General features: G+C 43.0%; 2 protein-coding genes across 3 annotated transcripts in view; one reads left to right on the top strand and one right to left on the bottom strand.

Annotated features, from left to right (window-relative positions):
- SSBP3 (single stranded DNA binding protein 3) overlaps window positions 1-27,202 on the bottom strand; it is a 200,159-nt gene that overhangs the window by 9,274 nt on the left and 163,683 nt on the right. The window contains exons 6-13 of one of the 2 annotated variants that reach the window (XM_056845567.1): window positions 16,889-16,969; window positions 15,279-15,338; window positions 9,120-9,186; window positions 8,934-9,010; window positions 2,654-2,742; window positions 2,483-2,531; window positions 2,014-2,049; window positions 133-187 (exon numbers count right to left, since the gene is read on the bottom strand). In XM_056845567.1, coding sequence (XP_056701545.1) covers window positions 133-187; window positions 2,014-2,049; window positions 2,483-2,531; window positions 2,654-2,742; window positions 8,934-9,010; window positions 9,120-9,186; window positions 15,279-15,338; window positions 16,889-16,969 — 514 coding nt within the window. The remainder of the gene's footprint in view (window positions 1-132; window positions 188-2,013; window positions 2,050-2,482; window positions 2,532-2,653; window positions 2,743-8,933; window positions 9,011-9,119; window positions 9,187-15,278; window positions 15,339-16,888; window positions 16,970-27,202) is intronic. The other variant, XM_056845568.1, reaches the window with a different exon arrangement.
- Window positions 1-27,202, top strand: part of MRPL37 (mitochondrial ribosomal protein L37) — a 195,331-nt gene that overhangs the window by 23,906 nt on the left and 144,223 nt on the right. The window lies entirely within an intron of this gene.

Genomic DNA, 27,202 nt, shown 5'->3' with positions numbered 1-27,202 from the left:
TGCGTGAAAATTGTACCTTGCTGCCTTGTTTCAAACCCCACAAGAAAAGAAGCCAACTACCCCAATTTGGCAACTTATTATTTTTTTTACATGGGGGAAAATTAGTGTTGCTTCCCCACCCACCTCCCTTACCTGCAGGGCTAGGCATGATGGGTGTTCCAGGAGGACCTCCGCCACCAGGGGGCCCCTGTTGACAAGATTAAACACACATCAGGAACCACTGTGATAACACAGCCTGCAATAGGTCAGTCAGATCCTGCTGCTGTCAGCAACAATGTCTCACCTTGGTGTTCAGCCAAGCATTAATCTCCTGCTAAAACCTCTGATGCACTCCTGTGTAGCCAGAGTGCAATTTCTTTGTTTAAGCCTCGGGGAAAATAAAGGTTTTACTGAGTAGTGCCTATGTGTGTTTGTGGGGGGGGGGGCATGCATCTGTGTAAGATGCACAGGCCAAATTTATTTGCCAGCATAGTAACATAGGGCATTCTTTCTATAACCTCTCCATCTGCAGAAGATGCAGACAGAAATGGAAAATTCAGAGCCTTTAGGATGCTGCTTAGATTTGCTAATGAGGTTATGATCTCACTCCTGACCAATTACAAATGTACACCACCCCTAATTCTTTGCAGCCAATCCCTCATGTGAGTTAAAATTGCCACTCCAAAAGAATAGTTAAGTGAACAATGAACTGTCATTCACACAGCTGGAGCAGCTAAAGCATTTCTTTCTATCCTTCCAGTGCAATCTTGTGTCAATACAAATCTTCGCTTACGCTTTAAACAAACTTTGTTCACCCTATCGGATGGAGCAAAAAAAAAAAAAAGTACTTCTTTGGTCAAGTCAGATATTTTAGAAGTTTGGCATCACCCACAACTGCATACCCAGAACATGGGATAACGCTGCTTCATCTTTGGACCTCTGCACTAACTGTAGAGTCAAGAAAGGACTTCAGTTGGTCACTCCGTTTTTATGGATAATCCAGATGATGTCACTGTCAGCCCACTGCACTCCCGCATGTTCTGTGCTGTATTTCGGTTTCTTAAAAGACTGGATTTGTGGGTTGCTGGTTTTTTTTTTTTTTACTTTAAACACAATTACAACACCAGTTGTCTATGGCCATTTATGCACGGGAGGTTTTGCCTTGGTTCTGCCATTCTCTAGATGCACATTTCCCCCATCAAAATTCTCAGAACTGAAAAATAAGCCCCCATGCAGAGTTTTGAGAATTTGGATGGGGAAAATGGGCATCGAGAGAGCGGCAAACCCAAGGCAAAACCTCCCGTTCATAAGTGGCCCTTGCACAGATTGGCCCTTTACATTTTCTTCTCATTTTAAAGCAGCTTCCATTTCCCAGCCCAATTGCTTACCTCCTATAAGCTACCACATTCCTGAATGGATTCATAATCAGTGCTTGTTTAGCAGGGGATTTGTTTTCAGATTTCTCTCTTTGCAGCAAGAGAGACACAATTATCAAATTATGACTAAGAAAAATAAAATAGAGTTAGGATACTATCCACTTTGACCTGCAAAGGGGGAAAACACTAATTAAAGCTTCCTTGTCCCCCCCAGGAAATCAACTGCATCGAAAAAGGAATTGATTATGGATCCATTTAGGAATGCCATGGCCACCGAGTTAACAGGAAGTATTAATTAAATTGGAGGAGCACAAATGCTCATAACCCTGTAACAAGAGAGGAAAGAAAATTTAAAAGGGGTAGTTGTAGGAAGAAGCAGGACCTACACTGAACAGAACTTTTTTCCAATTAACATTCAGTAGAATTGGGATGGACACTGCTGGACTTTTGTAGAGTGTTCTTTTAAGTGCAGCATGGAACCCCAGTTGCAGTACCACTCACATCCTTCAATGACACAAAAAGGTCAATACATGGAAGCAACTTATGTGGAAGTGTACCCCAAGTCTAATCCAGGATGCATATTTGTATGTCATAATGCTGACATATCAAATCATTCCCTATATAGGCACATTATGAAAATAAAGAAACATGAACTTACCACATATGTACCAGGTGATGAAGAAGAATATGGAATCTGTAAATAGATTAGAATACAGCCATTATTTTTTGGGAAGACATATATTCATGAACACCCCCTCCCCCTCTGGTACAGGTTAAAACATTCTGTCCCAGAATTCATCAAACTAAATTCCAAATTACAATAATGAAAATAACAGTTATTTCTATCTGGTACAGCTATGAACATAATTCTTCATATTTAATTTACAGAACCTTCAAAGCAGCAGAAAAGGAGAACAGAGGGGCAATGGGACATATCCCAGCATGCCTTCTGCCTAGGGTGAGATCAACTAGGTAGGGAGCAGAGAGGAAGCAACTTGCTTAAGGGGAGACAGTTTGAGAAATTAAGTATGAGAGGAAATGCAGACATGAAGGTCAAGTGAAAGAAATCAAGCCATTCAAAATATTTCTGTAACTCTTTCCTACAAATATAGAAAATCAAAACTTACTGAGTTAGCGCTGTTGGGATTGGGCCATGGTCTACCAGCTCCTGGACCCCTAGAGTTTGAGAGAAGATAACCCTTCAGTGCTGGGACTGGACAGAAGTTAATATAATTGATTACACGTCTAGAATCAGCGAGAGCATCAATGAAAAGCCAACAGCGTGGTAGATGCCTTACATGTTAATCCCAGGCATGCCAGGCCCTAGAGAGTTGGGTGGAGGTCTCATTCCGCCGCCATAGTTCTGCAATGATAACCAAGGATCAGTCTACCATAACGAGAAGGGAAACCGGAGAAGAAAAGAGAAAGAAAAAAAACAAACAAAAACGAGAGGGTTAGTTTGTGAAAATGAACTTTGATTAAAAAAAAAGATGATGATAATGAACATACAGGCAAAAAATTAGCAACTTTAAAAAAGTAAAACAGGGTGGTGGCATCTCTCAATTTTCTCTCTGCCAGTAGGCATTTGTTTGTTTTTAAGTTTTAAGAAGCCACTAAGTTCCCATCTCGTGGTAGAAATATACTAGGGACACTCTAGTTGGCAAGGCTTCTGGCGGTGGCCAAGGCAGGTCCATAAGGGAGTAGTTGCACCTGGAGAGTATGCGGGGTGGTTATTATGAAGAAGAATATGAACAAACGAGCAAACAAAAAGGAGTTTTCTTCCTTGGTACATGAAGCCAAAATAGTGGTTGAAATGAAATAATGAGATTGCTTGTTTCAGGGTGGGAAAGAGTACAGGAAGAAGCAGGAGGGGAAATCTGGCAGGCAAGAAAAGCGAGAAAGAAATGTTTTGCTTGAAGGAATGCAAGCCTATGAGCAAGCGATTGGGTGCACGGAAGAGGGATGCTGACAGCGCGAAGGTTCATAACAGCTTCCTATAGGAAGAACATTTGTTTAATCCTCACAGAAATCTATCTTCAACAAAATAATACTAGTCAGAAAACTGCATAAATTTTATATTTTTAAAAAACAGACAGGAAAGAGGTAAACTGTTCAAGGCAGAAAAAAAACATTGCTCCCCCATTACCCTGGCTACCCAAAAACCATCCTTTTCTCAATGCAAAATTAGTAAAGCCGTATTCACTTCCATGTATTCAAACCTCTTTATCCAACTCCATCTTGGGTCCCCCTTCCCAATGATCCAATATAATTGACATATAGCACCAAGGCTCATTTGTCTACATAGAGGTTTTGCAAAGGTAGATTTAGAATGAAGTAAACTTCAGAAAGGGAGCCAGTCCTTTATATTTTATACATGTGAAGTCTACGTTAGATGGTCAAACAGTGAAAAAGGAGTTTACAGTGAAGGATTAAATGTGTGAGCGCTTATTGAGACAACTATGAAAGCTTTATTCCTTCTTCCAAGGCAGCAAATCTAGATCCACTGGCTACTGGCAGTTCCTGAAAAGACAACTGGGCCTTGGCTGGCTTGTGGGTGCTAAGTCAAACATGGCTGTGTTCTAAAGTCTGATTTAGATGGCACAAAGCAATGTTTCTATCCCAACCATTAATGCAACGCCAGCCCCTCTTTGAAAACAGTTTAGAATGACAGCAACTAGTTTAATGACTGTTTATAAAGGGTGGCCTGGATCCAATGACTGGCTCTTGCAGAACACAACTTTCCTGCTCCCCCTTCTTCTTCTGCAGCCCTGTGTAACCCCCCCTCCTCCAAAGCACCACTTAAAAGTTGGGGGACTCTCAGAAATGGCCTCAGAATAAAAGCAGGAAACCAGCAAAAGCGTACTGTTTGCACAAGGACAGGTTTGTATACAAACCAATCTGTTGGCTATTGGTGGCGGGAAGTGCTGTCAAGTCGCAGCCAGCTTATGGTGACCCTTGTTGAGTTTTCAAGGCAAGACAGCTAACAAAGGTGGTTTGCCACTGCCTGCCTCAGAGAGGCAACCCTGGATTTCCTTGGTGGTTTCCCATCCAAGTACTAACCAGCGCGTACCCTGCTTAGCTTCTGAGATCGGATGAGATTGGACTAGCCAGGGCCATCCAGGTCAGGGCTGTTGACTATTACGGAATATCTTTTCCCACTCTATACTGAAGAGAACTGAAGTGTGGCTTTGTTGTAAGGTTTCTTGGGAACCCTAACTATTGAATGGGATGCTTCTTCCCCTTGTTTTCCTGATTTAGAGCAGCAGGCACCAAATATGCTGACAATTAAGAAATAAGTAGAGCCCACTATCCTGACAAGCAAACACCCTCCTTTTGCTGAATGCTAGACATCCTAGATGGCCACAGCCTCAGTTAAAAGCAAGACCAGTCACAGATAGACTGTAGGTTAAGCCAACTGGATAGAAGTGCAGGGTAGATGACCCCTTGCTTGCCTCAGCCTTCCACGACCATGAGTTCACCCTGTGTCTTACTGGTGGGGAGTAGGGACCTACCCTGCTGGGAACGAGAAGCAACAATCCTCTCTCACAAATCCTTCCCTAAAACAAACCGGACAAGATTTGTTTTGTTGGAAAGCATACTGCATAGGGAAGGCTTGTCTTTATACAACTTTCAGAGGGCTTTATAAAGCAACCCATTCCGATCAGCATGTTCCTTGCTGTCTACAGCTCAAGCACTCTGAAATCCAACAGTAGATTTCTGCATATTAGCAGATTTTTAGGATGACAGGCACCTGGTTTGTCTAAGACTTAGAGAACAGTCAAAACTTCTGCAGTGTTCTTTGTTTGGCTGATGCCACCATAACAGATGCAAGCTGTTGTAATCATACATAAGGGACTGTTAAGAGCGTTGTGCCTATCACTAACAGTGCCAGCCCATTAAAGCAGATAACAAAGCTACTGGAATATAAACTTGCCTGGAACAATTATAAGGCAGGACAATTTTCTCTTTCCTAGAGGTGCGCAGCTTCAATAGTGCTTCCAGTGGCCAAGTTTTCCCACTTTGCACCAGTATCAAAAAGTTCAGTTAACTTTTTTTTTTCTTCACAGTAACTCACCAAGCTAGTCTCAAATGTTATACTATGATCATTAGGATTTACTTGTTTAAATATAATGCTGAACACTAATTTGAGTCCATGGTACACTTGTGCTAAACCTTTTCCTCCAGTTAACAATGAATTCTTAGCTTGGGAGTAAAATCAGTTGCAAACTTACTATTGACCTGGCCAGTTCCTTCTCTAGGTCTAGCCTGACTCTTGTAGCTTCCTAGACCTCCTGCCAGTTCTCTGTGCTGCCTGCCATCCCGCCAGCTGCTGCCCAGCCACCACTAGTCCATCGTCAAAACAGGGTCTGCCTGAGCCCCTGAGCCCCAAACTTGTTCACTCAGAGGTTTATTCCATAGTGGCAGCAGAGGTACAGGAGTAAAGCTGACAGTATCACAAGCAGCTATCCATTGATGTTCCTTGTAATGAGCAGCAGCAAGAAACTCCACAATTTTATTTGATGCAAAAAACAAAAAAACAAAACCAACCCCAGAGAGGCCTTTTACTGGGGCACTCACAGGATTTCAGAAGGAGTATGATTTTATGTTTGCAGGAATGGGCAATCTGAAGGCTAGGAAAGTGCAAAGGAAAAAAAACACAGCAAATGCCTTATCAGAAGCTTATTTCCCATGTTAATTCTTCACTCAATATGCTGACATATTCTGCCTTGCTTTGAGCAGTATAAAGAATGTTGGGGGGCATGCAGATCCCATGAATTTTTTAAAATATATGCATTCAAATCTGTCATTGGCTTTTTCACAGTGTTACTTCAAATCCTGAAGAAAGATCCAGGCAAGGTGAGCCACGGTGTGGTACTTTCTGAAGGGACCTCAGGCATTTCCTCCCTTCCTGGTTTGAAGCAAACCATGTCCTGCTACTACGTCCAGACTGGCAAACTATAGTTTAGGTTTGCCCTACAAACCAGAATTGAAAACTACAACCCAATTGTGGTTTGCAATTCTGGTTCAATGACCAGAGCAAACCATAGCTTGCCAGTTCATATGTAATGGCAAACTATGGTCTACTACACACCAGGGAGGGAAGGAGAGGACCTCAGCATGTGAGGGAAGTAAATGAATCAGAGGTCATGCATGCCCAGGTCTTATTCCAAGGTTTTTGTGTGCCATCAAGTCACAGCTGACTCATGGTGACCCCGTAGGTTTTTCAAGGCAAGAGATGTTTGGAGGTGGTTTGCCACATCACGACACTGGTGTTCCTTGGAGGTTGCCCATTCAAATACTAGCCAAGGCCAATTCTGCTTCGCTTCTGAGATCTGACAAGATCAGGCTAGACTGGCCTATCCAGGTCAGGGCAAGGTCCTTTACATAGTGCCAAAAGATGGCTTGGTGTTACAGCTGAACCAAGCCGTTGTCTTGTTCGTTTCCTGCTCATTCATTCATTTCCTTCTCCATTTCTGGCTTGCTCTAACCGGTTTTCCATGACATTCAGATTAAGTAAATTAGGTTTAACTCGAACCTTCACATTATGGTTTGAAAACCAACTTCAAACCACAGATCCAAACCATAGTTTGAAGATTAATGCTAAATGTAGTTTGCCCGTTTGAGATATTAGGGTAAGCTCTCATAAGATGCAATTTGAAACACAGAAGGGAATTGTCATGCGAATGGGAGAGGTGGGTGTGCCCACCCATGGCAAATCATGGTTTGGAATATCCTCTGAAGTGAGCCATTGCATAAAAAGCTGAACCCACAAGAAGAGGTACTGAAAGTTTGTCCAGGTGATTCTCACTAATGGTAGCCACAGAAGACCAATTGAAGCCCACAGATTTTTGCTGCAGCAGACATGTCATATGGGAAATCGGCTGTCTTTAGCACCCAGCCAAATGGTGAAGAGATTTCACCATGCTTCTTTTACTGGCTGGAAATGTCAGGGTTGTGGAATAATTTTTCCCATCACATAGTCGGATCAGCATTGCCATGTGCCTGAATGCTGCAGGTGACCAGCTTCCCATGTAGTTATGAAAGACTGTTACTCCCTACTACTGGTATTAGTTTTATGGGAACACTGTCTTATATTTTATATGTGGTCAGGATTTTAATGTTAGCCTATATGCTGCATGTGTGTGTAAAGTGCCTTCAAGTCGCAGCCGACTTATGGCCACCCAGTAGGGTTTTCAAGGCAAGAGACTAACAGAGGTGGTTTTCCAGTGCCTTCCTCTGCACAGCAACCTTGGTATTCCTTGGTGGTCTCCCCTCCAAATACTAACCAGGGCTGACCCTGCTTAGCTTCTGAGATCTGACGAGATCAGGCTAGCCTGGGCCATCCAGGTCAGGGCATACGTTGCAGAGGGTGTTAGTTTTAACCGTATATTTCAAATGTTGTTAGCTACCCTGAGCCGGACTTTGGTCAGGAAAAGTCGGGATAAAAATCAAATAAAAACACACACACACACACACTGCAGTTAAGTGCACACCACAGATAATAGCTGTAACTGCTCCCAGATAAGAAAAACCTTTCTGTGCCCCCCTAAAGTTTTAACATGATGAAAGAAGGGGTGGACTTTCAGCTGGCAGGTTTCTGGATGAAGCAAGCTCACAGAACAAGGACAGCGACAGATTGCAAGGGAAGGTCCACACAGAAGCAGCAAGCCTGCAAAAGAAGAGGGGTGCAATCCACTGCGCCTCAGCACCACGAATCAACACTGCAACCAAAACAGGTGGCCCTTAGGAACCTCTCCAGGAAGACTCCCAGGTCCATATTATCAGACAACTAGACATTGACTGTTAGGAGCTCTTAGGCATCTTACAAAGCTGTCCAGACTTTTGAGGTTTAAACACAGAATCACGTAAAACGGATACAGGCAATGACTGGCCAACAGAACAGATCTGGAAATATCTTAAGTATAACTTCAGTCCTCCTTTCTCCCCCTGTAGCATGTAAAAGACACTGGATAGAAATCAGATACGTTCCTCGGGGCAGGCTAGGGGGAAAAGCCTTGATGGGCCACTCAACAACTCTGTAGCCTACATGTCATCTGCCACTGGTATAAAGAATGAAGCAAACAGAAGCCAAATACATCATAACTAATTGAAATATTAAAAACTGGTCACAGAAACACAAACAATGCTCTACCTGCTATTTCCCCCCCTTAAGAGTTAGCAGTTTTAAATGGATGGCTCTTTCATGACATAACAATATCCCAGTTAAACAGGTCACTGTTCATTTAGACTAAAAAGCAAAAGGTGGAAGAGTGTGTGCATGGTGGGGAGTTGGTGGGTAGGTAAAGCACATGAAGTACGTGACATGAAGATATTTAGCTTTGAAACCATAGCTAGATATTGGAAGGTGGGATTTTTCCAGACACATATAAACACACTAATGTAAAATGCATTACCGCTAATGGTGGGGAGAAAAAGGTTTGGGTGGAATGGAAGTGCTCCCAGCTCTTCAAGCCCCTGGAGGCTGCTTTTATTATGTTTTGCTCACTAACTTTCATAAAGTAGAAAAGATGTTATTTGGCACTGGACAGGGTAGGAAATGCTCTGCCCAGTTTTTACCTGTGGACCTGGACCCATGGGTCCCATTCCTCGTGGAGGATTCATCCTTTGCATTGGCCCTCCCATGTTGGGATGCCCTAGTGGGAGAAGAGATGAGAAGGCATTATTATAAAAGAGTAATGCATGTGGGAACAGCAAAAGCCAAATGACGGGAACTGGCCACAGATAACCCCCCGGAGTATTTACCTTGTTGTCGTGTGGGGTCCATTGAGTTGGGCAGCAAGGGCTGTGTACCAGGAACACCACCTGGAGGCTGGAGGAAAGAGGAAATTAATGGTGTGTGTGTGTGAATGAAATACTTAAAAATGCACAAGTAAGACTATCATGATTGCTTTGTTATATCCATTACAGCAATTATTAGAGAACCCAAATGGGCAGAAAAGCTCTGTGTATACAGCCATTATATTCACATTCAAAATGTTAACATTCAAGACATGGAACATATTTCTGAAGGATGGACAAACACAGGATGCCAAATTCAGTGTTCATCCCATAATGCAAATGTGGGAACAACGATGAACTTGCAGGGGAGAACTGGTGGGCCACCCCCTTCTATGTCTATTTATCCCTCCCTGCAAATGCCCACAAAGCCATTCTTGGCCTGTTTTCTTTCCAAAGTCAGGATCTTTCAGGCAGATATTCAGGGGTGGGTGGAGTGGGCTACGGTATAATAAAAAATGGTGGAACGTTAATGGTGACGCTCTACAGATATCACATTACCAGTGGAATACCTATGATTTCCAATGAGCACCATTAGAAAGTTACATTAACTTCCAGGTGAAAGGCTTTATGGTTTGTCTCTACTAATTCATAACTCTCAACAGCTTTTAAAAAGATCATGAGAAACTGTCCAATGAAACCTTATTTTGTTGTTTATTGATAGCATGTCCACTTTACACCAAACGTACTGTTAAAAACTAGTTTAATGTTTTTAAAAGAGGCAGGCTATATAGAAGAAGTCTTTGCTCTTATTACATATGGAAAATACATTGTCTCGTTTAAGCAGATGTTCACTGTGAGATTAATAAATCTTAAAGGGACACAGAAAAGGATCATCTCATTGCTCATGTGAAAAGTGACACTCTGGGGCTTTGGGGGGAGAACTAAAGGTAGTATAACACTGCTATAAGGGACACACGTTTGTTTTTCTGTCCCGCCACGTCTTTAATAAAACAGGTTTTTCAGGTTATTAAACTACTCCAAAACTTGTTTGATCAGAGATGCACAGAGGGTCAGGAGAAACCAAACACATCTCTGATAACAGCTCTATCAACCTTCCTCTCTGAAAAAGTTAACATCTGTACATAGCCTGAGTCTCAAAATGTAGTTCCTTTAATGAAGCGCTACTGATGCCAGTGTTATTTTGAGGCACTCACTTGGCAAATATGCTATGTAAATATATTAAAGTTATTTATTTGGCACTGGAGAAGACATTTCATCAAAAAGGATTACAGGGTCTCCCCTTCATTTCTTACTGAACAGACATGAATAGATTATGAGGATGTGCTTGCAAGTATTAGGAACACATTCACTCATTTTGTAGAATCCACAGCACTGCATTTCTTTTCTTGCAAAGGCATGCTCTGCTTAGACAACAAATCTATTTCAAGTTTACAAGATGCCTTCCATGTACTGATAAAGCAGGAAGGAGAATATAGATACCATCACTCTCAAGGCAGCAAACCACTAGCAAGCTTTGCAATAGAGGTTAGTAGCCAACAAGATTTGCTTGTGGAGTGGACCGCATGGAGTGTGACGTTCCTGCTTCTCTCACCTACTGCCATTCACTAAGCTCCCTGGCCCTCAGGAACAACACAGAGAGCAAAGTCAAGGTCTGGAATGGGAGGGAGGAAATAGCCACCTCCCCTTCTGAAATTACTTTCAGTCTTTGGAATTGTGTGGTTGGATACAAGCCAAGACTGCTTTCTTAAAAATATGGGCAAAAAATGCTCAAGATAGAAGTTTGGAAGTTTTTTGTTTTTGCAGCCTGGACACTGACTAATAGTACACAAGCCAGACATTTGAGCCATTTTAAAAAAATATCAAATATTGTATGTGGTCATTTACCCTGGCTCATCACCATGTCACATTTTCACTTTGAATGTTATAGTGAAAGTTCAAGATCTCTCAACAAATTCTGCTACAAAGTTGCCTATACTTTCGTGAGCAATTCCTGTGCTTCCTGCCCCTCTTTTAAACACAGGTTTGTGTGTGGATATTTACAAAATGGAATGACAAGTTTTGTGGAATGGCAGTGTCTCCATTCATAAGACTGGCACAGTCTTACAATTTAAACCCAAACGAAAAATAATTATTTAAAATTAGTGCTTAAAACTATGTGATACTACAATGTTTCACCTAACATATATGGCAATGTAGCATCCATAAGAGGCATCCACATTTCCAAGAAGTCTTGAATGCCTTCCCAGGAGAGGACTGCCTGGACCCATGCTACATGCTGAAGGTAAACCTCTTTGAGAGGGCCTTTAGTTTGCAAGTACTGCTATTATGGCTAATGGTACTGGAATCTGAATGGTACTGGAATCATTGAATTTTAGCTGTTTTTCTTAATATATTTTTGGGTTTTGCATCATGAGTTGGATCCCGCTAGCTGCAATCCTTGTATGAGCAGATCTTCCACCACTTCCTCCCCCCACCCCAGTCCCTTCTAACCCCAGGAAAGTTGATTCCCAGGGTCATTGGACCTATGTGTTATAATAGCCAAAGGGTTGGAGAGGAGCGGAAGGGTGTGAAATTTGCCCTCTCCTCTTGCCTTTTGTCAGTGTAGTTCTACTGGCAGAACACGCAGAGACAATTTTACCCTGTTCCTCCTTCTCACTGTTAACTCACCAACCCACATGGCTTTTATGTGGGCTCTAGGACCCAGGGAATCAATTTTTGTGTGGTTAGAAGGGCCTGCTAAGGAAGATGAGGAAGATTGGCAACTGTCAGTGCCTCCCCACAGATGGATTTCTAGATCCAACCCTATTCTGTATATTTTAATGGATGTGTATTCTAATGTTTTAAATGAATGAGGATAGATGGAAGGGCAGGACCACATGCTTTTAATAAATAAATAAATGATAGGGTCATTCTGCATGTAAAAATTTTAAGAAGTGAATAAAACTACCCCCAATAATCTCTTTTTGTGTGTTTGTGCATGGTTTTATCAGACTTCGGCCTCAATTATTTGGCTGCGTGGTTTCTCTCTCAGTAACCTTACAGTTTAACGCTTAACTGGAAATTTCACTTGGACTGTCCATCCAGCATTGTAGATTAATGTTTCAAATAATAAAATTAGCAAATAATATGTATATGGTTAGTGATACTTTGAATGTCATTCAGGTACTTTATGCCATGGGCTTGCAGGCAGAGCAAAGAATCTAGCTTAGCTGTATGCATGCACACATTAAGAAAGACAAATGTCAGTCAGCTACTTTCAACCTAAAGGTGAGAGAGCCTATGCAGGGTGTCGGAAGCCACTTATCCAATTGTCCGTCTCTTCAAATCTGCTAAGCGACTTGACAGCTGCACGATCTGCATTCACTTCCAGAACGCTACGCTCTAGGTAAGCAACCGACGGTGTGATCATACTTGGACCCAAAACAATTTAGACAGTTCTGAAACATTACAAAGGATGGGCCTAACAAGCCTCCTGTTTTCTGAAAAGTGTCCACAATTCCCCTCGAAACAAGCAATCTCTAACCAGAGTTTGGCAGGCTGACTTGGCTTGAAATTTAGGAATGTGTGAAACTGGGGAATGGAACTTAGTCAAGTGCAATAGAGTGAGCCTGCTGACATACTTTCCAGCTTTCTGTTGTCCCCTGGCATAGGACCTTTCAAGACAATCGCTATATAGTGCAATAAATACAGTTATGATGCTCAGGACTTTCTTCAGCTTCCACTTGTGCTATGGCACATGCCCTAGTTTTCTCACATCAGTCTGACATGTTCAATTTCTTGGAAAATTAGCCTCACCTTTCCTCTACCAAACTAGGGTGCCCGTTTGTATAGTGAGTACAGTATGCAGGGTGGTTGTTAGAGTATCAGTTTCCTTTCGACAATGCTCCCCCCATTCCTGCATAATTTGATGGAAAAAAGTACTAAGAAGCACCACACTGTATAATTATACATCACCCATTGACGAAAATCTTTGAGACGGTGATATCAACAGAAATTATGATTATTAGAATACGTGCATTCAAGTGTGTTAAGCACATATTCAAAAAGCGTCCATCATACATAAGACAAGCATCCGCTATATTGTCCCGTTTCAAAATATATCACAAGAATGCAGCATGGAAAACCATCAAATGGATTTTCAAGCAGTAACTTTCCATTCCCAGACAAGAAGCAAAACAACTTTAAGAAGGTCAGGCTCTCTCCCATATTACCAAAGCCTAAATATTAAAGAGGATCTTCATTTTCCTTAACATTACTAAGTAACAAGAATTTTCTTCAACGGGTGACATATCCTGTCCAGTACAATTATACAGTGTGGTGTTTCTTAGTACTTTTTCATCCAGCTCTACACACTTTGTTCCTCTTCGCTTGTTGTATAATTCTGTGAACTTCAATTTATTTTTAGATGCTGAGCATTCCCTTGCTGTTATCATGCAAACACAGGAATGTTTGTGTAGCCCTTTAATTTTTTTTTTGAAGCAGTGAACACCAGTTAAGTTAACTCCTTACCATAAGCTGCAAAAATATTAAATATTAAAACTATTGTTCAGTTTGCTCTTTTCAGGCTGTGTGCTCCACTATAATTCCTCTTACATTGAGCACAATTTGTGTCCCACAGCAAGGTTAGTCTGTCTCTATTCCAAAGCGCCCTCCCCTCAGCAACAAAACTACCTGCCATATATTACATGATGATGGGTGGAATGAATGTAATGATAAAATGTGTGGGGGGAGAGATAATATCTGGAAAGAACCTGAGTCACAAAGAGGTTCACATATCTTGTCTACCCAGAATTCTTAATTAAGCAGCAGGCAAACATTGCGCTTTAATTTTCAGAGATTTGAATAAGGCAGAACCATCAGCATGTAAGCTTCAATAAATTCCACATCAGCAGATCAGTAAGCTAAAGCTTTAGCTGATTTAACTGGCTACAGATGGAATTTTTTTTATCATCATGGAAGCTGAGAGGTTATTGGTTATTCTTGGAAGCCATTTTGGTTTTGGTGCCTACTATGACAGGGAATTAAAAATAATTTGAGATGGCATATGGGCACATTGCATGTTTTTGTTTATTAAACTCTTGTGTTTCTTCAGCGACTTAAAAAAGTGCCTACATTAAGATTTTGGCAGCATGCAAAGTTGTTCAAATATAATAAACTGATCAATCAAAACCTTTTAACAATCAACTACCTTTTCTAATGAGTTGATGGCTCTGTATCAGGGTGCATTTGAAACTACCCTTTCAAAACTGTAGTAATTTGCTCCAGCAGTAAGTTCAGGAGTCAAGTACTTCATGTCGGTAGGTGCAGAGACACTGACGTGAACAGGGGTAGCTTTCGCCCCACTGAGTTAGCAGGAAGACAGTACAGAAGCGAGGTACCGTACTGCAAGAGTAGATTAAAGCTGTCTTCGCGAGTTGAGTGTAAACACAACTTCAGATGCACTTATCTGAAGCAGCAATCATGCTCAACTCCAAGATCCTTCACGAAGAAACATTCTTAGCCCTGCCTTCATTTTAACGGTTCTATTTATAAAGCCACAAATAGGATAATGGCATTAAACAAAACATACTATACATTTGTACTGGAGGAAACTAGCCACATACACATTGCAAACATAACACAGACTTTACATACACACACAAAGGAATAATAATAATATTCAAGGTTGTACAATTATTTAAAAGTTATGGCCGAGACAAAGACCAAGCATTAATGTTCTTTAAAAAGTGAATGAGGTTAGTTTCCTACAATAATAATATCGCAGATTCTATTATCCAGGGCCCTAACATATTCCTCCTAAAAAAGGCCGGCATGGCATGAAACACAATGGGGTTGGAAAGCTTTTGATTCAATATATCCTCTGTGCATTTCCAAAACCCAAACTTGCATGAATTTTACCTACATGCCAGAAGATTGTAGGTGGCAATATATTTTCTGCCCCTGAGCTCCTACTATTTGCAATGTTTGTGCAATCACATTCCTTCCTGTTAGCAAAAGGCTACCAGAGATAAAGAATGCTTAAACACACCTTGAGGAAAGAAAGTGAAAGTTGTGTCAAAAGTTATTACAACCTCAGTGTTAAAAAGTTTGTTTTGTTCATTCATATGCATCAATTGTGCTTCAGAAAACATCTCAGCACAAAGACGTGAGGAAATACAATACCTGGTTTCCCATTCTGATGGGAGGCCGGGGACCTCCTGCGTATCTTGGTGACATAAAAGGCTGTAAGCATATAAAATCAGTTCAGTGGCAGTGTACACAAAAGTAGAAGTAAACAATAGAGCTTCTTCCCAGAGCCACGCCTCAAATGACCTATCTGACCCTGCCTTGTTTCTTCCCCACTCAAATCCAAATCTGATTAGCAGAACCCTTTTGAGGTGCACTCCAGGCCAACCGAATGGAAGATTTGATGTACTGTGTTCCATACAACTTGTAAATTAGACTAGACACATTTACACAGAAGCAATTCTTTTCCCAAAAAACACAACACTGTTAGTAAACAAGAAACATTTAGACTTGTAAATCCCTGGTGTTTGTCACATTTCTTATTTTGTATTGTTAAGAAGGCTTAATATACTTTGACACAACTAGACACAGTGGCTAAAATTAGCACCAGAAGAATACTGACTTAACATTAAATACTTTTTCACAGATTAGTCAACAAAAATCAGGTTTGGGGAAGGGATTTAAAATATTCCAGTAACTAGTGAAAACAAGCACTTAAACCATATAAATGAATATCTAACATAGTTCAGAAAAAATAATCCACTCAAACAAACAAAAATTAATTAATTATATGTCAATGAGCAAGTTTGAAACTGAAAGCTAGATTCTAATTCAATGTCAGTGGAATAAACACACCCAAGAGAGAAAAGTTCCAAGTGGGATAACATGAAGTAAAATCAACATCAGAGACCCGCAAGTGGGGACCCACAAGAAACTTGCAGAGAGGGTTCATCCCTTCCTCCCACCCTTGAAGCTCTCCCCAATGACTGCCTACCCTCCAAGCTCTTCCCAACAACCCCGTCACCCTCAAGGCTCTCCTCATCCACCAATGACTGCTGGATTCCTCCTTCAGAGCAGCCACCTCCTCTCACCGTCCCAACTGGGGCCAGGGGTGTGCAGCCACCGCACTGCCAAGGGACAGAGGCAGCTGCTGTGGGCCCGGTTGGGCCAGCAGGGGACAGAGGCAGCACACCCAGGCTTGGAGTAGCTGCCTCTGTCCCCTGCCGGTGAACACGGGCCCACAGCAGCTGCCTCCATCCCTCATCACCTGGCTGGGCCTGGGAACAGAGGCAGCTGCTGTGGGCCCAGTGGGGGTGGAGGTGGAGCGCCCATGCCTGGAGTGGCCGTCTCTGTCCCCTGCCAGCACGCCCTGGCCCAGAGCAGTTGCCTCTGTCCCCTGCTGGCATGGTGGCATATGGCAGCTGCACATGCGCAGACAACACTTTTTTTTTAAGGGGAGAATTTTACCTCCCTCCCATTTTAAATAAGTGTTCAAGTTTTTCCACAGACCTAGGGGGTCCTCCAAGTCTGAAGAAACATGTTGGGGGTGAATGTGTCCCCCTATATGTGGATTTAAGAATCCACAGGCAGGGGACACATGTGGGAATCAGGCATATCGGTACCTTGAGGCTATGTAGGCCTGCCACACTTCAACCACATGGGAGCCACACATAGCTAAGTCAGCTGAAGAGTGTGGGCCCCACACGCTTAAAGAGATAAATAACACAGACCACAAATACCATACCAGTGCCCTGTAATGTCTTTACCTGACTGTGGGGTCCCATCATGCTGTTGGGGTTATGAGGTGGAGGCTGTGCGTGTGGCGAGGGCTGAGAGCCAGGCGGTCCCTGTAAGGTCAGACAACAGAATGTGGTCATTTGTCAGGCACATGAATATGCAAGAGCAGAGCTAACTTAAACAACATTTTGGTGAATCTTTGAAAAAAAACAACGTTGAATTTCAGTACATTGCTAACTTTAAAATGAGGAAAAAATACCTCTCAAAGAACAACAAACAGTTACTGTAAAGCAAGAAAGGAGAGGCTTGGCAATGTGTCTGGGGTACCTGGCCTGTTAAAATTCTCTGGAGTCTTCATCCTCCCAAATTTCTAGTTCCTATGCCTGCACAGTTAATTTTCAAAATGCTACAACTGTTCCTCCAGAAACATTGAAACCATGTAATATTTAGTATTCGGTCTCCCTCCCCCTAATTTTCAAACCCAAATTGGAATTCTGAATAGTGGACACGCCAGGGCATTCTGGTATCTGTGACCCACGGGCTTGAGATCACTAACTATCCCACCACTGCCAGACTTGAAAGTTGACTCAAAGCTAGATCCTCCACAGCTCTGTGGACAAACTAGAATAGGGGCAACGTGCGGCAGCGCATAATCTGTGAGCAAATGTTTTCATTGCTGAACCTTAATAAATGCAAACTGTGATCTCAATTAACATAATCATCTCCAAAATATCTGAAAAAAATGCCTCATCCAGTCTCACACTGGAAATTGCACACATGGCATCTCAGAAATGCAACATGTCCACCAACTGTGCCCTGGCATCTGCCTGCAGTAATGCACGTTTTATTCAAATCATGCTAATTAGGGATTTGGGGTAAAAAAAAATTGTTTTGTTTTGGCTGCATGGATCGTGATGGGGTTTGGCCACCACAGTGCCTGTATAAGCTAACAAAACAATACATTACAACCAGAGGAATTTTTCATATTCTGCAAGTCTGCATCATCTAATGAATTTGGATAAATGTATGAAGAACACATGCAAAACTTACTCCCGCACAACACATCCCTATTAATTAGCAAGATTTCGTGCAGTTTTCCCACTTGCCTTTTGGGTCAACAGTTTGGTACAAGAGAGAACTAACAGGACGTTTTATAAGATTAAATGCACATTTCTCTGCTTGGACTGGGGACCAGGAGATTCACCATAACAGAAAACAGATTGTCCCCATTTTAAAAATCTTTGTAAGTGAGACTACAGTATTATTTCCAGATCACTAGTATCATCCCTCACTAGGTTGACCTAATGAGGTAAATAAAGGTGCTTTTTGGAAAAAGAAACTAGATTCTACACGTGCCTGCCATGAAAAGACTGATTTACATTAGTGGTTCACAAACTTTCAGGATCCAGTTGCAGAATAACTTCACATTACTGGCCTCCTTCCCAACATAAAATGCAGGAATCTCACAGTTAATATTGTACAAAAGCGATCATTTATTTTTCATACTGTTTCCAAATATATAGCACAACTAAGCAACAGGCTACATTTCATCTGACCGTTTTGCATATTATGCGGAGTCAAACCCAAATTTGCCATTGAGCCTCCCAGATCCTCCTCTCCCAATTAATTCTTCCTCCTCCTCCCTGGCCTCCTGACCCACCTGCAAAAGAATCACAACCCTCTTTGCAGTCCTGGTACACAATTTGAGAAGCAACTGCTTATGTGTACTTTTAACCCTAAAAATGCAGCAATTCTATAATTATTGGATCAGACACTTGTTTAATTTCCTCCATTTCCAAAAGAGAAAGTTTATTTCAAAAAAGCAAGCCCCAGAATATGAATACCCCAATGCACCGTTTTATGTACATATGTCGTACACGGAATTTTTTTTCTCCTGAAAACAAAACCCAAACAAATTGTAATTGGCCTGGAAAGCAAACAAGACTTGTAAGTACATTATGAGAAGCAGCTCCACACTTCAGGAAAAGCAGATGAACAGATGTTCTATACCTGCCATGTTAGTAATTTCAACAAGTGTTCGCCTTCTAGCTGCTGCCAGCAATGGCACGGTTTGTTACCATGAGCAATTTTCTTAATTAACAGACATTAATTAGCCATTTAGCAATTTTGCAAGCATTTGTTTAGCAGCTTTCCTAAACATGAATACCACTGTGATAATGGTACTGATTAGAGGATCCCCTAATTAACAGTACAGGGAAGGAAAATTGAAATCACATAAATTTAAAAGGGGAGGGGAAGTTAATGAAGGCAGGACATATTTGCACCTGCAAATCTTTTGTACTAGCGAAACTTGAGTGCAATATAAATAGAAGAGAAAAAAATTGTTAAGAGTTAACACAGAAAGATGCAAACCCAACTCTACACAGGAACAGACACTCTGCTGATACTCCAGGTTATGTTTACATGATTGTAGAAACTGATTTTCCATTGCATTAGTAAGACCCATTGTATGCAAGGTGCTAATGTTCATTTGTTAATTTCCTTTAAATTGAGGATTAAGGGCTGCTTCTCGCAAAGTATTTCTGCTCTAGTACAGATACATACCCAAGTACAAAGCGCACGAGCATAAATGTTGCGTGCGAAGGGCACAAGAGCTTTTCAAACGTAACTTTTCCCATTTGACACACTTGCAAGATGCAGCTGAATAAGAATTACAGCGCTCTTGATGGACATGGGTGTCCTTCAAACCCAATACAGTGCACACATATTTCATAGTTTGGTGTCGATATTCATTCAAGGTATGTTGAGAAGCAACATGCATACACTAAGCAGACCTTACTCTTCCAAGGTTTATTATGTAATCTATTTCTGACAAAACTGGAAGACTGGCCTCTTCTCTAATTCCGGGAAAACACATACATGTTTTTAATAATACACAACAGAAAATGAGGTTGTTAGAAGGTTGTAGTCAGTAAAAAAAATCATCCTCTGGAAATGATTTTGCGGGTAATAAACTGATAGAACTGAGATAAAATTTAGAAATAAATTACACTGTAAAATAACAGGTTGGTATGGATGGCGCTGTGATGTTCTGAACAATTTGGCTAATAAAGCTTTCATTCAGAATGTGATTTTCATTTGAATATGCCCTCTTTTGAACTAAACAAGAGAGTCCAACTCTAAGCAAAACTTCTGATTCGTGGTTTCCTGTGCAGGCTGGCAGTGCCGCCCGACCTAACAGCCCCATGGAGTCACAATACAATGGATGTGGCTGCCAAGAAGCCCCAGTGTGGGCTGCAGCTGCTCCTACGGCTGCTCATGCTATTGACTCTGCTTTCAACCACGGAGGCTGCCTAAGCCTGCCTGGGCCATCTATTGGCAGCAACTGCAGACAAAACCCAAAGATTAACATTCCAGGGGGGTTACCACACTTTGTATTCCCAGCGATGTATTAACAGTTTGAAAATGTTGTAAAAAAAAACATCGCTTTTGGATACTACGGCTTATAAATGGTTGGAAGATGTCTTCACAGCTAAAGGGGCCAAACAAAGTGCGAACATAATTTTTTACAACGTTTTCAAACTCTTAATACATCGGTGGGAATACAAGTGCGGTAACAGCCCAGGTCTACTTGCAAATCAGAGTGCCCGGGTCTCTGTAGCTGCGGAATCCTTACCATCTATGCACGTGATTCCTCCCCCCCCCCCCCCGCCAATATAGTAGGACAGGACATCCTGTGATTCAAATATGACATCACAGGCAAGATGTAAACACACAGTACTGGTAGGTATGAACAACTATTCCAACATGACGAATGCTGGCTCAGCTTCAAAGTTGAGATAAAAAAAACCCAACCACATCCAGACACATTTCGCAAATGCTCCTCATGTAAGATATGATACTGTTATTTCTTTGCTTCTGCGACACACTGCTTTCAAACACAGCAACACTGAATTTGGCAGTGCTACCAAATGAGCCAATTCCAAAACAAATGTACAGTCTCTGAACAACGGAGCATGCATGGTGTGTGATGTCATCATTATTGGCAAGTTATTATATCTGGGCTTGCTTCGATCTCTTCACTGACATTACTAAAGCTTTGTGTAATAACAATAACAATAATAAATATTTGTATCCTGCCCTCCCCTGGCGAACCGGGCTCAGGGCAGCTAACAGCATATAAAATAGAACATAATCACGATTATATAAAAATGTAATACAATACAGCATAGCCAATTTAAAATTCAACCCCACCCCAACGGCACCTAGAAACTCCACATTTAAGGAGGATGTTATCTAGAGGTGGTTGTACCTCCATGTCCTTCTCTGACATCTTTCAATCCTGAGCGGGGGGAGGGGGGGGTCTGGAGATGGAAAAACCATAACAAGAAAGAATATCCCACAGGGAAGGGAAGGAACAATAAAGGGAAAAAATTAAGAGGAAAGGACCCAGGAAAAGGACCCACATTAATCGTTCCACAAAGTAGAAAAACTACTCCTGTGAAAATGTCAGAATAAGAAATACTTTCTACAAAAGAAAGGTAAAGAACTGGGTCATTACTGACCCATGGGGTGACGTCAATCACATGACGACGTTTACTAAGCGAACTATGTTTACTGGGTGGTTTGCCATTGCCTTCCCCAGTCGGCTACACTTTACCCCCAGCAAGCTGGGTACTCACTTTACCGACCTCGGAAGGATAGAAGGTTTAAATCAACCTTGAGCCGGCTACCTGAATCCGACTTCCATTGGGATCGAACTCAGGTTGTGAGCAGAGCTTTTGACTGCAGTACTGTAGCTTACCACTCTGCGCCACGGGGCTCCTACATTCAATGAAAGGCACAGACAAAAAGATTATATTACTTTGCTTCATTCATCACCCCAAGTGATAACTTCTCCAGTTTTCTGAGGCACACTGTAGTTTTCAGGCAGAAATAATCTGCTGTTAATTGAAAAGGGTAGTGAAAAGAAAATGACAAAACCATTATCTTTCCCAACTGCATCATTAGCTAACTACTACAGGAAACCCAGCAGTTCCAAACACGAACAGCTTTTGGAAAGCTCAAAGCAGCTATTGCACTATTCAGCTCCTTCTCATATATTCATTTGTGGAAACAATCAAATAAATCGATTCTAAAGATGAAACGTTCATAGAACTGAGAACTTAATAGACTACAACATCTCAATTCCAATAATAGTATTTAAGCTCATTTCCTACTACAAAGAAAAAAACAGTGGCCCACAAGCCTGACCCTCTCCTGCATGTGCAACGAAATAACAGATTCCAGCCACAACTTAGTCAAGAATTACTTAGAGCAGCAGGACACAGATGGGTGTGCTCTATCTATGCCAAAGCAGCGCATAGGAGGAGCAGAGGAGCATGCCTATTATTCTGGGTGCGGCCGAACACAGGCAGGACAATGCTGCTGCAGTCGTTTGTGGCTTCCTAGAGGCACCTGGTTGGCCACTGTGTGAACAGACTGCTGGACTTGATGGGCCTTGGTCTGATCCAGCAGGGCCTTTCTTATGTTCTTATATACAATGGAAGCACTCTCTCAACCGTGGTTAAGAGTACATCCAGGGCTACAGGACTGTATTCTCTAATCTGGAGAACCAGGTTTGATTCCCCATTCCTCCACATGAGCAGCAGACACTGTCCACCCCTTCGGCTTTTGGATGAGCATACCTTGATAGGAACCTCGTGGTCTGGTGATTGTGGTTCGAGGCAAACAGATCCATCACTGGCTGCCCGAACCCTGCTGCTATCTGTAGAAAGGTTTCTCACTTCAGAGACCACTCTCCCTCGTTCGCCTGTTGACTGCTGAGCCAGTCTGCCTAAGAGTTTAGAGTGCCCTAGACGTGCTGTGCCCTGACCTGGATGGCCCAGGTTAGCCTGATCTCGTCAGATCTCAGAAGCTAAGCAGGGTCAGCCCTGGTTAGTATTTGGATGGGAGACCACCAAGAAATACCAGGGTTGCTGTGCAGAGGAAGGCACTGGCAAACCACCTCTGTTAGTCTCTTGCCATGAAAACCCCAAAAGGGGTTGCCATAAGTCGGCTGCGACTTGACGACAGTTCACACACACAGATGTGCTCTGCTCTTAGGGATGCCAAGTACTTTTCTGCCCCGCTCAGGATGATCTTGACCTCTGCGTGGAGGCAGGAGGAACGAGACCCGCCTTGTATGTTTATATGTGCCTTTGCTGAGATGTAATCTGTTCTCAGTAAGACATGGTGGTTCTTGATCTTTGGCTTGAATACCAGGAGGGCTCTCCGGATGGCCCGCAATTCCAGAAGATTTATGTGTAGGCGTCGTTTCTGCGGACTCCACCGACCCTGTGTGATATATTGGTTCAGGGTTGCTCTCCAGCCGTCCAGACTGGCGTCGGTAAAGATCTGTGTTGAGGAGCACTGCAGGCAAATCTGACCCTAGGCAAAGTTGAGGAGTCTGGTCCACCACCGGATTCTGTCCCTCACCCGGGAAGGACGGCTTAGACGTGGATTCCTCTTTTGGATTATCTGAAGTTGATACGGTTTTAGGAACCACTGGAAGTCCCACGTGGGAAAATGCATCCAAGGAACCGTCCCTATACACGACACCATCAACCCCTGAAGTCCGACCAGGGTGGACAGTCCTGATGACTTGTATAGCATCGTAGACTGCGCCAGCCTTGAGGTGGTTGCAATCTTGTCTGGGGGAAGAAAAGTCATGCGCTGTACTGAAAGCCTTCCGAGGGGGCACTCACCGAGATATTGTCTAGGTAGGGGAAAATGTGGATCCCCCTCTTCCCTGAGGAGAGCTACTAGGGACACCAGAAACCTCGTAAAGACCCTCGGAGCTGAAGACAGGCCTATGGAGGTCAGGAACGAGTAAGGCCAGAGGGCTTTGACAATAGACCGCAGAGCCTCCATCCTGAAATGTCTGAGGCGTATAAAGTTGTTTACATGTCTCAGGTTCAAGATGGCCTGCCAATCCCCGTTCCTCTTTGGAACGGTAAAGAAGACAGAGTATACCACGGCGCACTGCTCTGTGTAGGGTACAGGCTCTATAGCTCTGATCTCCAAAAGGGGGTCTATGGCTGCCTGGGCGCGTGCCACAAGTCTTCCCCCCAGTGGACTGGACCTGCAGTCATTGCTTTCCAGACCTTTCGTTGAATCTGCTGGATTTGTCTGCGTTCTGCTGAAACTGAGATACCCTGTGGAATCTGGATCCTTTTCGGAAGGGGCCCCGGCTGGGTTCCAGCTATTATGCCTGCCATCAGATCTGGATTGGGCCAGGGCATGAGATGTACGAAAGGAACAAAAGGAAGAAGAGTAAGCTGCCTTACCTTCCTACCTGAAGAATTTTGGTAGAGCCTTTTTCTTACCCTTTGTCTCAATGAGGATGTTGTCCAGCTTAGACCCAAACAGACGTCCTCCTTCGAAGGGATAGCCCAGCAAAATGATCCCCACTGGGGCCGACATTACAGGAGTCTGATTCACCCTCGTAACCCGTGAGGGCCGAACGGGGGTGGTGGTGTTGCGGTGGCCATTTTGTTTTGGCAGGCTCTTTTCGCGCCATCCAGATCGCTTGCCAGCTGCAAGCTTTGCTTGAGAGTGGCAGCTTCTGAATCCGGCTGCTTGGGCTGTTTCTCCCCTTTGCGGCTTCGCTGTGCCGCCTGCATTGTTTGTCGGGAGGACAGAAGACCGTCCACTCGCTCCTCGTCCCCTGAAAGGAGCTCTTCAGAAGCTCTCTCTCCTTCTTCAGACATGTTCCCTCCGGACGGGGGGGGGGGGGGGAAGAACAGGACGGGGCAACAGGGGAGACTTGTGGAGCACAAAGAAAGGGGTAGGGCACCACAAAAGGCACAGTAATAGATTAGAATTCACAAAGAATGAACCAAGGAAAAGTAAAAGTGAAAGTAAAAAGGGAACCAGAGAAGTAGCTATGGAGCTAATTCCTAAACCTGCTTCTCCCATGGAGGCAGGAGGAGAACTGGAGATCAGAGGGCGGTCCTAGCCCAGGGGACAGGAAGTAAAGTTTTAGATCCTGCCTCTCCCTGAGCATAGGCAGGTAAACACCACTGAAGATGTCCTCCGAGCTCAGTGGGAGAATACATATTTATCCAAACTTCTGTTTAGCCTTGTGTTGTCCGGCACAGGATTCTGAGAGGCTTTTTAAAAGAATTAGTCCAGTTCTGCAGAGATTTTGTCCATGAATGGCTGTTAACCATAGTAATTTAGAACAGACCTCTATATTCAAAGCAACACATCTTTTTCTTCCAGGTTAAGCACATAGGGAAAAACAAGGATGGCCAACTGTACCATGCCAAGCTTGTGAATTTTCAGAAAAACCTGGCTGGCCTTGGTAGACTATCTGATACAGCCAGGTCATTCAAGATTTTTAAATATTTGACACCATGGCATTGGTTAACCATAACATTTGTTAACACAGGCACCTCTCAACTCATCTTTTGCCTATCCTGGTGAAGTGCTCTATAAAAATTACCTGAGAAAAAAGCAAAATAGAGATGGTGAATCTCCCTTCTGCGTTTTGACAGGTAAACAGGAGTTCTGGAAGAGGGATGTCCCCTTCTTCAGGCACTAAAAGAAGGAAGGCAAAAAAATCCTGACCCATGCAGAATGGAATTTAGTCATTTACTTAGAGCATTTGTATGCCATCTTTTTGCCTTGATAGCAGGCTTCCAAGGTGGCTCACAAAAAGAAACGACTAGGTTACAATAAACATAGGATTTCGGGCAGAGGGAGCAGGAGTGACTGTTATGGAATCCTCCTGCTCTGACTGCTGATCTTCAAAAGCTCCACAAGGGTCATGGCCCCAGCTACCTGCGCCACCTGGAATCAGGGCCAGATAGCACCAGATGTTTTTGTCCAGAGAGGGTGATGTTCACCCCAGTTTTTAGCTGTTACTGTTGTTTTCTTCTCTAACAGCTGCTCTCAGACATGCAAAGGCCTGGCGCTCTGCTCTTAAATTCTTGTTCTAACAGTGCAGAAGAATAATAAATCTTTCTAGAAATGGCTGACTGGATGGAATTAGATGAGGTGGGACAGAAAGGAACCTTGAACACTTACCAAGAAGGTCCTTTCCGCTCTGAGGTAGATGGGCACCTTGAAAGCTCAGGTGATTCTCGTCCATTGCTAGGGGAGGCAGCAACTAAATATTTGCACTTCCTGTCTCCTGACGTGAATCTCCTGCAGCTTCCAGTTTAACTTTAGACAAACTAACTAGAGACAGGAAAGCTAGGAAAAACCTAATAACATCAACATACAAACTATGAAACTCAACGCTAAGAAGATGAACCTTAATTTAGGAAGAACAGGCATAGAAGGATAATGCTTATATAGCAGTCAGAGTTAGAAGGGATTAAAAAAAAAACCTAACTGTGTGGAATTGAAGAACGATGACTAGGCTCTTAGGGAGGGCAAGATGCTCATCTACCTCAGAGCGGGAAGGACCTTCTCGGCAAGTGTTCAAGGTTCCATTCCCTCTTTGAGGAAGGGCATCTTGAAAGCTCGGGATGTCCAAAAGCCCTACTGAAGGGTGGGAATTAGCCCTCATCGTCCATCACCACCTGCTTTGGTCTGACCAAAACCTGGGCAGCGTGTGTGAGGATCAAAAGGAGTTAAAGGATTGAAGGTACCTGTGTCCCTTCTGTTGCTCCTGGGCATAGTCCTTTTCTTGTCCTTGGACTCTGTCAGCAAATGATCCAGCCTCTCCCCGAAGAGCTTGTCTCCGAGACAGGGGTAACCTAATAGAACCGACTTGGATCGGAAACTAGCCTGCCAGGATCTTAGCCACAGCACCCTCTGGACGATGGTGTTTGCAGAGAGAGCTGAACGGTTAAGGCATCTAAACAAGCATCAGCTAAAAAGGAAGAAGCTTTCAGAATTCTGGATAGATCCTCTGTCACCCTCTTGTCTGGGTTAGGAATTAATTGGGCTAGTTTCTTAATCCAAACTTTGGAAGCTCTGGCTATGATAGCAGAGGTAGCATTTGCCTGAATAGCAAGGGCAGAGACTTCATGTACTTTACATGATTGAAACTCTGCCTTCTTATCAAGTTGTTCACAGATGGAACCTACACCGTCCTCAGAAACCAGCTCATTGGATTGCAGACCAGCCACGGGGGCGTCTACCACTGGCAGCTTTAGCAACTCCATAGCATAAGGAGCCATCTCATACAGTTTCCTGGTAGGATTAGAAAACTGTCTATTAGAAGAGGGGTTATCCCACTCAGCTCTAATAACCCTCTCAAAGTGTTTAGGAGGAGGAATCCTCAGATTTTGGGGGTCGTATTGAAGGAAATATTCCTTCTTCCCTTTCCTATTGGACATAGGTTTGGAATTGCTAGGTTGGTCAGGATCATCTGAGAGATCCAGGGC

This window comes from Euleptes europaea, chromosome 2 (genome assembly GCF_029931775.1).
Source record: "Euleptes europaea isolate rEulEur1 chromosome 2, rEulEur1.hap1, whole genome shotgun sequence".
Classification (NCBI taxonomy): domain Eukaryota; kingdom Metazoa; phylum Chordata; class Lepidosauria; order Squamata; family Sphaerodactylidae; genus Euleptes; species Euleptes europaea.
The sequence above is the reverse complement of the archived record's forward strand: the minus strand, read 5'-3'. Positions and strand labels throughout refer to the sequence as shown.